At 54.0% G+C, this 14,414-nt stretch overlaps 1 protein-coding gene across 2 annotated transcripts in view; it reads right to left on the bottom strand.

The window, feature by feature from the left end:
* The window catches only part of Prex1 (phosphatidylinositol-3,4,5-trisphosphate-dependent Rac exchange factor 1), a 150,431-nt gene that overhangs the window by 36,527 nt on the left and 99,490 nt on the right, over positions 1-14,414 (bottom strand). For both annotated transcript variants that reach the window (XM_087652402.1, NM_001135718.2), the window contains 4 exon segments: positions 12,782-12,900; positions 11,241-11,390; positions 9,321-9,468; positions 640-740 (listed from right to left, as the gene is read on the bottom strand). In XM_087652402.1, coding sequence (XP_087508528.1) covers positions 640-740; positions 9,321-9,468; positions 11,241-11,390; positions 12,782-12,900 — 518 coding nt within the window.

A 14,414-nucleotide genomic window follows, 5' to 3' on the forward strand; every position in this document is an offset into this window, starting at 1 on the left:
CACGCAGACTCCATAGCCAAGTCCCTTCCCTAGCTCCAAGACTTCTGACCTCAGTGGCTTCCTAACAAGCCACTGTCCACTCAGGAGGCAGCCTCACTGCCTTCTCTGGTGCTCCCTGTAGAGCACTCGGCATCCCCCCTGTGCCTTGGTTGTCCCCCATTCCTAGAGTCATAGCACCTATCTGCCTCCTTCACTTCCAGGGGAGACGTCCCAAACCCCTGTCCAGAACTGACCCCCTACGGCATGACTGCCACTCCCTCCTCTCCCCAGCACAACTAACTCTTGCTGTGATGGCACCATCTACCACCTTCATTTCCCCTCCAAGCACAACGTCAGCTCTGTGAGGACAGGGCTTTTCTCCTGTCCCACCCACGGCTGTGCAAGCAAGTGCCCAACTGCAAGAAATACCCAATAAACATCCTCAAATTAGCTCTCCCTGGAGGGGCAAGTGGAAAATTCTACTTCCCAGCCATCTGCTTTTCTGAGGAGTCCCCCCTTGCTGGTACTCAAGTGAATACCAGTTCTGTCACCCCAGAGAAGTGTCATGGGGCAGCCATGGTCCTGAGCCTGTGTTGAAGCGCAGGTACAGGTTTGCTTCCCTGACACGCAGCCTACCTCGCCATACCCGCTCCCACTCACCGTGGTGGATGATGCCATTCTCCAACAGGGCCTGGCCCAAGTTGACCCCTTCTTCTGTCTTGCTGATCTCACCAATTTCCAGGAGCCAGGCGACAAACTCACTGCCAGAAACAGAAGATGCAGGGAGATGGCTCCCAGCCCCGGAACCAGAACAAATGGGCCTGGCCCCACCCACCCCAGGAATAGCAGGCAAATCTTTCCCTTGCACACAAAACCATAGCCCCAGAAATCATGGTAAGGCTTGTTTGTGCCTAATAATTCTGGGCTAGCCTCAGTCACCCAGGAAAGGGGTAGGAGGTGGATGGACAGTTGGGTGCATGATTAGATGGACAGTGGATGTTTGGTAAATAGTGGAAGAGGTGTGTGGATGAGTGATTGACAGAATAGATGTGTGGATGAGTGATTGACAGAATAGGTGTGTGGATGAGTGATTGACAGAATAGGTGTGTGGATGAGTGATTGACAGAATAGGTGTGTGGATGAGTGATTGATAGAATAGGTGTGTGGATGAGTGATTGACAGAATAGGTGTGTGGATGAGTGATTGACAGAATAGGTGTGTGGATGAGTGATTGACAGAATAGGTGTGTGGATGAATGATTGACAGAATAGGTGTGTGCATAGCTTGTGAGTGGGTGCATGGATGGGTGGATGAGAGGACAGATGAGTAGATGTGGGTAGGTGATGGATGGATGGATGATAGATGGACGGATGGACAGATGATGGCTAGATAGATGCATGAATGGAGGATGGATGGACTGACAGATGGATGATGGATGGATGATGTATGGACGAATCAACAGACTGATGACAGATGGCTGGATGAACAGATGATGGATGGATGATGAATGGACAGATGATGGACAGATGATGGATGGGTGGATAGATGGATGATGGATGGACCAACAGACAGAGGGATGACAAGTGGGTGGATGGATGAGTAGGCAGAAGATGAATCATGGACAGATGGACGGACAGATGATGGATGGACAAACAGATGGACGGATGATGGATGGATGATGGACGAACTGACAGATAGAGGAATGACAAGATGGATGAGTAGGCGGGAGATGAATGATGGACAGACAGAGAATAGATGGATGTGGAAAGTAACCTGAGTTATCCACATGGACAGAGGCATAAGCCAATAGATACATGGCCATGTGGTACACAGGTAAATAAGAAGAACGGGCAGATGGATAAACCATCAGAGAGAACAATGCTGGGTAGACGGGCAGGTGTGGAGGTTGAGGGGGGATGCTGGGTGGATGGTGGAGGTACACCATAGATAGCTGGGGGGGGATGGCTAGATGGCATGGATATTAAATGAGCGTGTCTGTTTGTATAGATGTATGTATGCAGGTGTGCAGTTCAGATGAAATTCACAAAATAAGGAGAAGGCCATACCAAGGCCCAGAAAGCTGACTGGAAAGTTAGGAAGGCCCAGGTGTCTCAAATCACACCTTGTCTGTCCTCAGAGTGCTCCACCACACCGTGTCTGTCCATCCTCACAGTGCTCCCATCACACCCTCTCTGTCCTCACAGTGCTCCCATCACACCCTCTCTGTCCTCACAGTGCTCCCATCACACCCTCTCTGTCCTCACAGTGCTCCCATCACACCCTCTGTCCTCACAGTCCTCACAGTCCTCACAGTGCTCCCATCACACCCTCTCTGTCCTCACAGTGCTCCCATCACACCCTCTCTGTCCTCACAGTGCTCCCATCACACCCTCTCTGTCCTCACAGTGCTCCCATCACACCCTCTCTGTCCTCACAGTGCTCCCATCACACCCTCTCTGTCCTCACAGTGCTCCCATCACACCCTCTGTCCTCACAGTCCTCACAGTCCTCACAGTGCTCCCATCACACCCTCTCTGTCCTCACAGTGCTCCCATCACACCCTCTCTGTCCTCACAGTGCTCCCATCACACCCTCTCTGTCCTCACAGTGCTCCCATAACACCCTCTCTGTCCTCACAGTGCTCCCATCACACCCTCTGTCCTCACAGTCCTCACAGTCCTCACAGTGCTCCCATCACACCCTCTCTGTCCTCACAGTGCTCCCATCCCACCCTCTCTGTCCTCACAGTGCTCCCATCACACCCTCTCTGTCCTCACAGTGCTCCCATCATACCCTCTCCGTCCTCACAGTGCTCCCATCACCCTCTCTGTCCTCACAGTGTTCCTATCACACCCTCTCCGTCCTCACAGTGCTCCCATCACACCCTCTGTCCTCACAGTGCTCCCATCACACCCTCTGTCCTCACAGTGTTCCCATCACACCCTCTCCGCCCTCAGAGTGCTCCCATCACACCTTCTCTGACCTCACAGTGCTCCCATCACACCCTCTCCGTCCTCACAGTGCTCCCATCACCCTCTCCGTCCTCACAGTGCTCCCATCACCCTCTCTGTCCTCACAGTGCTCCCATCACACCCTCTCCGTCCTCACAGTGCTCCCATCACACCCTCTGTCCTCACAGTGCTCCTATCACACCCTCTCCGCCCTCACAGTGCTCCCATCACACCCTCTGTCCTCACAGTGCTCCCATCACACCCTCTGTCCTCACAGTGCTCCCATCACACCCTCTGTCCTCACAGTGCTCCTATCACACCCTCTCCGCCCTCACAGTGCTCCCATCACACCCTCTGTCCTCACAGTGCTCCCATCACACCCTCTGTCCTCACAGTGCTCCCATCACACCCTCTCCGCCCTCACAGTGCTCCCATCACACCCTCTGTCCTCACAGTGTTCCTATCACACCCTCTCTGTCCTCACAGTGCTCCCATAGCTTTTGCCTCACTCAGAAAGTAGTTCAACTCTGCCTCAACTGTCTCACACATCTGCCCAGAAGTATGTGTACCAACCCTGGCCACCGCCTCCACTCCTAGAACGTCGTTCCTAGCCCAGTCTCCTCTCCTGTGTCCCCTTCTCCCATCCCTGGCCTTGGCTCACTCATCCTTGTTCCCTTCTTTAAAAACAAAATCCTAGACCCCATCATGCCTCTGGGCCTATGAAATTGCTGCTCCATCTTCCTAGAAATGTCCTTCCCTGGGTCCTTTCATGTCACCTCTTCAAGGGGCAACAGTCCACATCACCGCCAGGGAGCCCTGTACACAGCAGCCTGCCGGCCTGACTATGCCTCCTCTTTGTACAAGCACTGTCTGCAGATCTGCCTGTGCTTACCAGCCCCCTCCCTGAGCACAGACACCCAGGATGTAAGCCCTCGCTGATAGGTGTTGACCTTGTCCGTTGACCTTTGAGACTCCAAGTCCGTTGACTTGGAGACTCAAGAGTCCTCCACACAGCAAGTGGGGAATGAGCAAGAAGGAATGTTCTGGTACCGGCAGGCAGGAAGGTTGGGGACACAGATGCGACAGGTAGCTGTTCTGCCTCCACGTACCAAGCCTCTGACTGAGGTCCCAGCCCCTGTGGCCTCTTGGGCTCAGCAGAGATTTTCAGCCCACTGGAGCCAGCGGAACAGGGTGAGCCTGGAGCAAGCAGCACCCACAGCGTGGGCAGCAGTGCCCAGCCCCCTCTATGGAAACCAGCTGCCCCACCTCCGGTTACAGCAGGGGACGCTATTTTTAGCTTTTAGTGCTGGCAGAGGAAGGACCTGCTCTTCTGTAGGTAGCAGTATTATGAGGCATTCAGAAAGCCCAGGAGACACCCAGGGATGTGGGAAAGACAAAGGTACATTTCCGGCACCCTGGGTGGGAACTTTCCAAGTTCTGAGTCCCTCTAACCGCCCCCCACGCCACCCCCTTCACACTCCACTCCATTGTTCTCCAAGTCCCAGCTCTTGGGGCAAGGCGAAGACTGCCAGCAACCCCAGAAGGCAAACAGATGCCGGTGCGAGCACTCTCAGAGGCTGGAGGCCGGAGAACCAGAGCAAGGTTCCTCACCGGCTGTCCTATCCGGGGTCACCTCTGATAGGGACGAACAGCCCTGTGGCCACAGGAGGGCCAGGAGGCATTCCCAAAGGGACTTCAGGGGGCAGAAGACAGACTCAGGAGAGCAACTGAGCAGTGACTATGCCCACACTGGGTCTCGCTACCAGTTGGGAAACCAAGCCGGGTCTTCAGCGTGTTGGGACAACTAAAGCAAAGTTGTCCCAAGCTGGACGCTACTCAACAGGATGTGGCTGGCAAGTGGTTTGCCTAGGGACATCTGGAATTAGCGGGTGGACTTTTTAATCCTGTGAAACTTTAAGCTGGAACTCAGAGGGGAAACCAGATAAAGTTAATCTCTTATGCAGGAACCTCGAACTCTGAACGGGGGGTGGGGGGGGTGCTGGCCAAGTGGAGACTGCCAAGCCAGCCAAAGCTGAAGGCGTTCCTCAAAGGGCCCACCACAACCTCGTGGATCCAACTCGTTGGGAGAGAGGGGAGGGGCAGAGAAGGAAATTTGCTATTTCCTACGAAGCTCCCAGTTGTTCAATGCTGTCCCCAGGCTTCCACTTGTACCGGGCCAGCAGGGAAGGGAGTGTCCAAGCTGGACATCAGAGTGCACAGCAGCTCTGAGTGACAGGCAGGGGCAGGGAGCTGGGTTCTTACAGGAGCTCTGGGTGGGATTATGAACAAGGCCCAGGCATTCAGAAAGATGTCCCCACAGCAGTGGGAGGCACTGAGACAGGTTGGGGGTACAAGGTGGAGGTGAGATCAAGTGGCAGAGTCCACTGACAGCTAGGCTGTGCCAACTTCTGTTCTCCCTCAGCCCTGCCCAATGGGCACCGTTCAGCCTGCTGCAGGTCAAGGCCAAGGCTGGGCGCAGAGGACACAGGGGCACATATCTGCCATCCTTCCATGAGCACCGTCTGATCAGAGACTCCGTGTACCACACACGCCCCAGAATGATCACTTGTTTCCTGCCTGGAGCCTGCGGTGGAGATGCTATCTGGGAGTCCCAGGCACAAAGTCCCTGCCGATGTCCCTGGTGATGTCTGTCAGGCCCTGTGTGTGTTTATGTGGAGGCCAAAGGTGAATATTGGGGTGTCTTCCTCTATCACTCCCCATATTATTTTGACACAAGGTCTCCATTGCTACTGACAAGCCCCACTTATCTTGGCCCTCTCCCTAGCACCGGGATTGCAGATTTTTACATGGGTGCTAGGAATTGAAGCTCAGCCCTTCCTGCTTGCACATTTACCTGCTATATCATCTCCCAGTCCCCGACAAGTCTTTAACGGTTGTCTGTGGTCGATCGGTCAGTTTTTGAGACAGGATCTTGCTATGATGCCCAGATCTGCCTTGAATGCTTACTGTTCATACCTCAGCTTCCTCAGTGCCAAGAGTGCGGGTGTGTGCCGCCACGCTATGCCCAGTTTGGTCTCTGTTGCTTGCAGCTATGCACACAGAGCTGCTGCAGCAAAGCCACCTACCTCAGAGCCCCCAGTGTGTGGATGTCAACAACGAGACATCTAAGCACCATTGAGGGAGGCAGCAGATGCTTCTGCCTTCCACATAACCTTCCCAAACTGCCCAACTGGCACACCTTGTCCTGACTGGTCCTGAGCTCTCACAATTCACCTCTCTACCCCACTGAGCCTCCCTGAACACCTGAAGTAAAGCCTGACCCCTGAGGCGGTGCCACCAGATGCCGCCTTGCTGACTCCTGGGCTTTGTGCCAAGAGTTACCAACTCAGTTCTCCTGCCACTCCAGTGCCACGGCTCACGAAAGCCACCAGACTCCTGCATCTGCCACGCCATGCCCAGAACAGCTGTTCCTCTTGGCCTTGTTGTGGCCGACACTTGTCACTCAGACCTTGGTTGGAATGTAACCTCCGATAGGAAGCTATCTCACCCACCCTGGCTGAGTCCGCTCCACAGCTCTCCCTCTACATCAGTGCACAACTGCCTGTGGGGTTCGCTGGCCCGGGGACCCTTTATTAATCTGTGTACTCCTCTGTGACGATTGATTCCTGGAGGGACAGTCATCTCCCTGTGGGCAGAAGTCTGCCTGCTCAGTTCCTGCTGCTGGCTGGCAACAGGGAGAGAGTAAGGGAAGGAGAGAGGGAGGGGAGTAAGGGAAGGAGAGAGGGAGGGAGGGAGAGAGGGAGGGAGGGAGAGAGGGAAGGAAGGAGAGAGGGAGGGAGAGAGGGAAGGAGGGAGAGAGGGAGGGAGGGAGAGAGGGAGGGAGGGAGAGAGGGAGGGAAGGAGAGAGGGAGGGAGAGAGGGAGGGAAGGAGAGAGGGAGGGAAGGAGAGAGGGAGGGAAGGAGAGAGGGAGGGAAGGAGAGAGGGAGGGAAGGAGAGAGGGAGGGAGGGAGAGAGGGAGGGAGGGAAGGAATTAATTTTTGTCTCTCTAATCTGAGGATGCTGGAAGGCAGGTGCACACGCACACGCACACACATGCACACGCACACACCTACGCACGCGCGCGCACACACACACACACACACACACACAATGTTCTCCCACAGTACACAGATTTTACCACTGAAATGTGAAGTCTGTTCATTTCTGAGTGGGGCACAAACTGGCCACTTCTTCACACCTGTCCCTGTAACATGATGATGTGAATGGAGGCCATAGCACGTGTTCTCAGTGCTCTGGCCAGTGCAGTGCTATGTGCCACTGTGTCCCCACTGCATCCCCACTGCGTCCCCACTGCATCCCCACTGCGTCCCCACTGCGTCCCCACTGTATCTCCACTGTGTTCCCCATTACATTCCCACTGCATCCCCACTGCGTCCCCACTGCGTCCCCACTGTATCTCCACTGTGTTCCCCATTACATTCCCACTGCATTCCCACTGCATCCCCACTGCGTCCCCACTGCGTCCCCACTGTATCTCCACTGTGTTCCCCATTACATTCCCACTGTATTACCACTGTGTCCCCCACTGAATCCCCCACTGCATCCCCACTGTGTCCCTATTACATCCCCACTACACCCCCACTGTGTTCCCATTGCATCCCCACTGTGTTCCCATTGCATCCCCACTGTGTTCCCATTGCATCCCCACTGCGTCCCCACTGCATCTCCACTGTGTTCCCACTGCATCCCCACTGCATCCCCACTGTGTTCCCACTGCATCCCCACTGCATCCCCACTGCATTCCCACTGTGTTCCAATCGCATCCTCACTGCGTTCCCACTGCACCCCTACTGTGTTCCCACTGCAATCCCATTGCTCTCCCACTGCATCCTCCAGTCTTTCTCCTTCCTTAATTATCACTCATGGAGACCCAGTGCCCAAAGTCATGCAGCAAGAAGGCACAGGGAGTAAGACGCAGACCCAGTCTGACTGAAAGGCTTAAAAGGCTATGAGGGTAAGTCCACAGCCAGGTTGTCGCCCTCCAGTAGCTGACAGGAGAGAAAGCAATGACTGGGGAAGACTGAAGATGCTGAAGAGAGATTGAAATGAATGCCGTAGATCAGATTAAGGGCTGGAGGGCCTGTGTTGCAGCCACCTATTTATTCTCCTTACAGGAGGGACCAGGGGCTCCTGGAGCTGCACACTGGCTGGGAAGGGGTGTTGGAAGCTCAGGCAGGTGCAGAGGGAAGCCAAGCCTGAAGAAGCTGCCTCTTAATGGGGAGTCAGTTCCTCTGGGCCCTGTGGTTACATGAGCTGTAGTGCTGGCTAGGGTTCAAATGGGCAGCAAGAGAAATCTCTAATCCTTCCTGAGGAGTCAGGCCTCAGAAGCCTTAATCACAGACAGGTTATCCCATCCGGCTGGGCTGGCAGGAAGGCTCTCCCATATAAATACCCCGGGGCAGAAGCGGGGCGGGCCACTGCTAGAGAAAAGGCTCCTTCCAGGCCCTTCCCACCATCTCCAGCTAGCTCCCACAGAACTCCTGGGCCCAGTGTTCTCCTTTTCACAGAGCCTCAGAGAGGCAGAGCCAGGACTCTTAGCCCCCAAGGACAATGGATGAAAAGTGTTGGTTCCCCCAACACCCAGCCCTGGCATGTTTAATGCCAGGCCTCAGGCCTACCCTGGGCTATTTCTTAACTCCAAAGGCTCCAATGGGCAACATGGACACCCAGTAGGGCTTTCTGTTTTCATACATCTAAACCCAAGTCCCTGACATTCCGGCTCCTGCCCTCCACGGGCTCCATCAGGTCGTCTTGCTTCTGCAAACTGTTCCCTACCGAGGGACACACACCTTGCTGGCCACTGTCCACAGAGGCCTCGACTTGTCCCTTCCCCAATACTATCGGCTCAGCCTCTTCTGTGTACACGGTGGCCCGCGGGGCAGGTCTCCTGACTCAGACTATCTAAACGCCTGCCCCACACATGGGTCTCCAATCTCATCTTTTCCTCCCAGGACAACCGACATTATTCCTCCTCAGTGCCCTGGCCACCGAGCTCCAGCCTGCCTCAGACCCACATCAGACCCACCCGACCTCATCTCCCTCATCTTCTAAACATAGCCCCAGTGACCTACGCCTACACCGTGGCAGAACAGAACACAGATGGAAAGAGTGTGGCTAGCCCACTGAGTCAGGAAGATCTCGGCCTCTACCCTGTACTTAGGAATCAGATTGCACAGCAGGTCAGGAGCAAATGCAGCGGACAGACCTGGCAGAGCGCTGCCAGCCTTGACCCTCATCTGAGCCTGCTCCACAGGCCTGAGGGGCATTAGGTGGCTGTGTGAGGAGGTCTCGGGCAAAAGAAAGGGCGTGTGGGGCAGGGTGGGATGGGAAGGTGGCCAGCTGGGGATAAGGGCACACAAGCCACTCACTTGCCAAGGAAGCACTTGGGGACGGTGCTCAGCTTCCGTCGGCGGTCCTTGATCAAGTTCACCTTCTTGCTCATCATCATGTGATACAGCTTCTCCCCCTTCTCCGCAATCATGACGTATGCGTCGCGCTCCATGCCCAGCTTCAGGCCTGCATGGGGACATGATTGCCATGGGGACACAGGAGGCAGCCAGGGGGCCTCTGGCATTCATGGCTCCCGCCTTCAACCTAGCATAGCTGCGGAGCACTTCCTGACCCCTGGTTACTGCCACACACACCTGTCAGGGACTGCTAGACTAGATGGGGACCCACGGAGGTTAAGTCCTGGTTAACTGGTGGTGCCTTAATTCAGAGCTAAGCTCCAAAGCCTTGTCCTGTCCCTCCACACTACACACACACACAGCTCTGCCCCCCATGCCATATCCCCATCCCCAACTCTACTCATGCGCTCTCTGATCCCCACCATCTAGACAATAACAGTATCAGTGAATAAGTGCTTCCCAGTCCCAGACACATGTCCCATGCCCCAGAGAAAAGAGACACAATGACTCCCAGTTTACAAACAAGAAATTGGGGCCCGGGGAACTATGCCATCTGAACAGAAAACGTGGTACCAAAATTTTGCCCCAAAATGTTTTGCTCAGGATTCCAATCTGAAACTCTGACCACAGACCACAGTGTGAGCCCAGCCCTGTGCGCCCAGCCCTGAGGTTGAACTTTAGACAGCACTCACTTCTAAGGACAAGGCCCCCCTTGGACCACACACACCTCTTAAGGACATAAACCCTGTGCTAACCCCAGCTCTTGATTATAACCACAAAAGTACTGCTCAGTCCCACCCAGTCAGGCCAACTCCCTGCCCCTACCCCAGGACTGACCCCGCCCAGGCCTGAGCAGTTTCAGAGGTTCAGCCCTTGACCATCCAAAGGCCAAAGCCAAAAGCCTATCTGGCCTCCCGGCATTTTAATACATTCTGGCTTGATATTTAAGTGCCCCATTTTCTCTAGAAAATAGGCAGGGACACCGTGCTAGGGACAGTGACTTGGGAGGTATGGAGCAGGGTGAGAGGCAGTTGGCCTAGATGACCGTGTTAAAGGGCAGGCCTGAGACTATGGTGAACTCCTGAACAGAGAGCAGCGATGAGGGGTTCAGGGGTGGCACCAAGGGTGTGCTTCAGCACTGGTTGGAGGAGAGCCTGCGACACGGGCTCAGAGGGTGATGGAACTGTGGCAAACATGAGGTGTCTGTGATCCATAGAACAGCTGGGATTTCAGGTCGGCGGGATGTGCATGGGGGAAACTGAGGCCCTGTTTGCTTCTGTGTAAACCCGGGGGACAGGGGTGACTGTGGGGGTAGAAACATGTTGAGTTTGCAAGGATGGCCATTCCACAGCCTTGGGCAACATAGTCAGAATCTGCAGCAAGAGAGTGAATCCACCTCAGCTCAGGTCACTGAAGTAACTTGTCCCAAGTCCCAGGCTCTCAAGTTAGTTCCCAGACTGCACATCTTAGGGCCCAGTCATGGCTCAGAGAGCATCCAAGCCTGGCCTCTCACCTCAACCCCTGCGCTGTCTTTCTGTGAACCACCTTAGTGACTGTGTCCTAAGGGGCTCTCCACTGTGACAAGGACCATCCCCCAGATTCCTATTCAGTGACAGCATACAAATGCTTGGGCAAGCACCTGAGTAGTGGGGGTGAGGGGGAGAACATGATGTTTCCAGAGGCTCAGGGTGACCAGGAAGCCACCTCCGGACCGTAGTGCAATTGACTGTTGCTACCAGGTCCCAACGTAGTCGCAGAGGTCCCCGCCCAACAAAATACCCTTCTGCAAGGGACCTAGACCTCCACATACACAGTTCTCCTCCTGGGAGAGGAGAGGCCCCCCACCCTCTGCGGCAGCCCAGGGCCAGTCTAGGCACCCACTCTCTCGCTGCTCCCGCTCTCGGATCAGGGCGTCCAGCCACTTCTGCTTCTCCTCTGCTGTCTTGGCCATACACACAAACCACTTGTTTTTGGCTGTATTGTGGATCTTCCAGCCATTGGTGACGGTGTAGCCATTGCTGTGGTAATCGGCTGGTAGGGGCAGGAGGCAAACATGGGTCAGTACACAGATGGCAACAATCAAAAACCCACAGAACGATGGCCACCACCAGGGCCAGGCCTGGGGAGCTAAACAAGTGCTCTTCCTGCCTTTCCCCCAGCAAGTGCTCTTCCTGCCTTTCCCCAGCAAGTGCTCCCTCCTGGCTTCTCTCTCATGGACAAAGAAGACCTGCACAGACCACCTTCCGACAGCACAGTGACACAGGTGTCCTGACCCCTTATGTGGGCATAAGCATAGTGGCGGGAGATTCTTGCCCAGAGCTCAGGAAAGCAGCCCTCTCTGAAAGCATGATGTCAAACGGTACCTAGGAATATGGAGTCCTGCCACACCCTGAACCTAAGGAGAGGGCCTACGGGTGTGCCATGGCCCAGAACCACTCAGAATCTTCCCCAGATAGGCTCACAGAACATCTACTGAGATGTAGTATCTCTCGTCCCAGTACTGAATGGCTGAAACTATCCTAAGTTGGTCGCCTGCCTGTGGATTGTTCCTGCAGTGCGTGCTATCCAACCACAGGAAACAGGGTCTGTCCAGCACTATGTGAGACATGAATGCAACCCAGGGTCAGTACCCTGAGCACGAGAGCCAGGTATAACACGTAAGACCACATGACTATTTGCTTACAAAAGCATGTCCATATAGCCACCATACATCTAAAGCCACTTTAATATGCATAAGTTTAAAAGCCAGAGGAATTTAAAGAAAAATACCTGGTAAGGGAGGCTGAGGAGGTAATGACTTGTTTTTAGTCAGTGTCTCACTAAATAGCGCTGGCTGGCCTGGAACTCACGAGGTAAACCAGATGGTCTCAAACTCACAGAGACCAGCCTGCCTCTGCCCCAGGTGCTGGGGATTAAAGGTGTACACTACTGTACCAAACACAGTAAAAATATTTTTAAGCAGGAAAAAAAAAAGGACTGTATTATAAAGCACAGACAGTGTAGGTCTGGAGAAATGGCTCAGTGGTTAAGAGCACTGGCTGCTCTTCCAGAGGACCGGGGTTCAATTCCCAGCACCCACATGGTGGCTCACAACCATCTGCCACTCGAGTTCCACAGCATCCACCCTCCTCTGGCCTCCATGGGCACTGCACCCATGGTGCACATAGGCATAAAGGCAGGCAAAACATGCATCCACATAAAGGAAGAACAAAATGGTGGAAACACTCAATGAAGACATCGTCACTTATGGGGCAGAAGGGCTGGGTTGCCCTGTGCTGAGTTCTCAGCTCCAGGACTGTACTTTGCTAAGTTCTAGTGCTTTTCTTCAGGTAAGTTACATTCAACAATACAGGAGACGTACATCACAGACAGCGCCAGGGAGGGCAGGGAGAGAGAGGTTTAGAGGAGAGGGCAGGGCCCACCTGTCCCGTCTTCCACATTCTCCACTTCCATGACCTCAGTGTTGATCCGACCCCTGAAGATGTACAGGGAGCCGTTGATGGACTTGGTCCTCTTGGTAGATTTCTTGCTCCCAGTGACCCTGAAAGACAATGGTAAGTCAGCATTCCCTACAAGGGGCAGCATCATAGAGGGGCGTGCCCAGGGCAGGGAGGAGCTCCGGGCTAGGGTGAAGCACATGGGGTGTCTGCTGGTGGGCAGGCGACTTGGGTGAGTCTCTTCTCTGCTGGCCATTGTTTCTCATCTGGAAATCGGTTGATTGCTCTGTTGACCTCGCAGATCCATTCTTCAGTTAATGGGGACCTCGTGGAAGACCAACAGGAAGTACAGAAACCCAGTCCCCTGGGCTAGCAAGTGGGAGCGGGCACTGATTTCTAACAGATGGTACCTCTCAAATTGAAACCAGAATAGAGAAGACAAGCGTATATCCACCTGCTCACCCATCCATCTATAACCATCTCCCTACCGTCCATACGCCAGCATCCACTCACCTACCATCTGTATATCCACCATCCATATAACCATCACACACACACACACACACACACACACACACACACACACACACAGAGACACACACACAGACACACACAGAGACACACACACAGAGACACACACAGACACAGACACACAGACACACAGACACACACACAGACACACACACAGAGACACACACACACAGACACACAAACACATACACACACAGACACACACAGAGACACACACACACAGACACACACACAGACACACACACAGACACACACACACAGACACACACACAGACACACACACACAGACACACACACAGACACACACACACAGACACACACAGACACACACACAGACACACACGCGCGCGCACACACACACAGACACAGACACACACGCGCGCGCACACACACACACAGACACACACACACAGAGACACACACAGACACAGACACACAGACACACAGACACACACACAGACACACACACAGAGACACACACACACAGACACACAAACACATACACACACAGACACACACAGAGACACACACACACAGACACACAAACACATACACACACACATAAACACACACATATACACAGACACACACACATAAACACACACATATACACAGACACACACACAGGCACAAACACACACACACATGCACACACACACTCCATTTATCCATAATCCAGCCAGGACTCACCTGCCCACTCAGCTCTAACCATCTACTGATGTTACCTGTAATCCACCCACCCATTCATTCACCCACCCGCAAATCCGTTCATCCATCTATTCATTTCATTGACCACCTATCCATATGCTATCATCCCCATTCATCCATCTACTTACCTTCCAACCACCCGTCTATGTTATCCATTCATTCACCTACCCATCTCCCACCTACCCCCAACTCATGCTTTCACTTGGGGGGACCCTGTAGCCCACACATTCAGTCACTACAGCCTGAATGTGGCACCCTTCACATCCATCTGCTGACTTCCAAACTCTGATATTAAGAGTGGGGGGGGGATAAGGCCTTGAGAGGAGAGGTGGGCAGACGGCAGAGGTTGGTGGCATCTCATGAATGGGATGAGTCTCTT

Source organism: Rattus norvegicus, chromosome 3 (genome assembly GCF_021556685.1).
Source record: "Rattus norvegicus strain SHRSP/BbbUtx chromosome 3, alternate assembly SHRSP_T2T, whole genome shotgun sequence".
Classification (NCBI taxonomy): domain Eukaryota; kingdom Metazoa; phylum Chordata; class Mammalia; order Rodentia; family Muridae; genus Rattus; species Rattus norvegicus.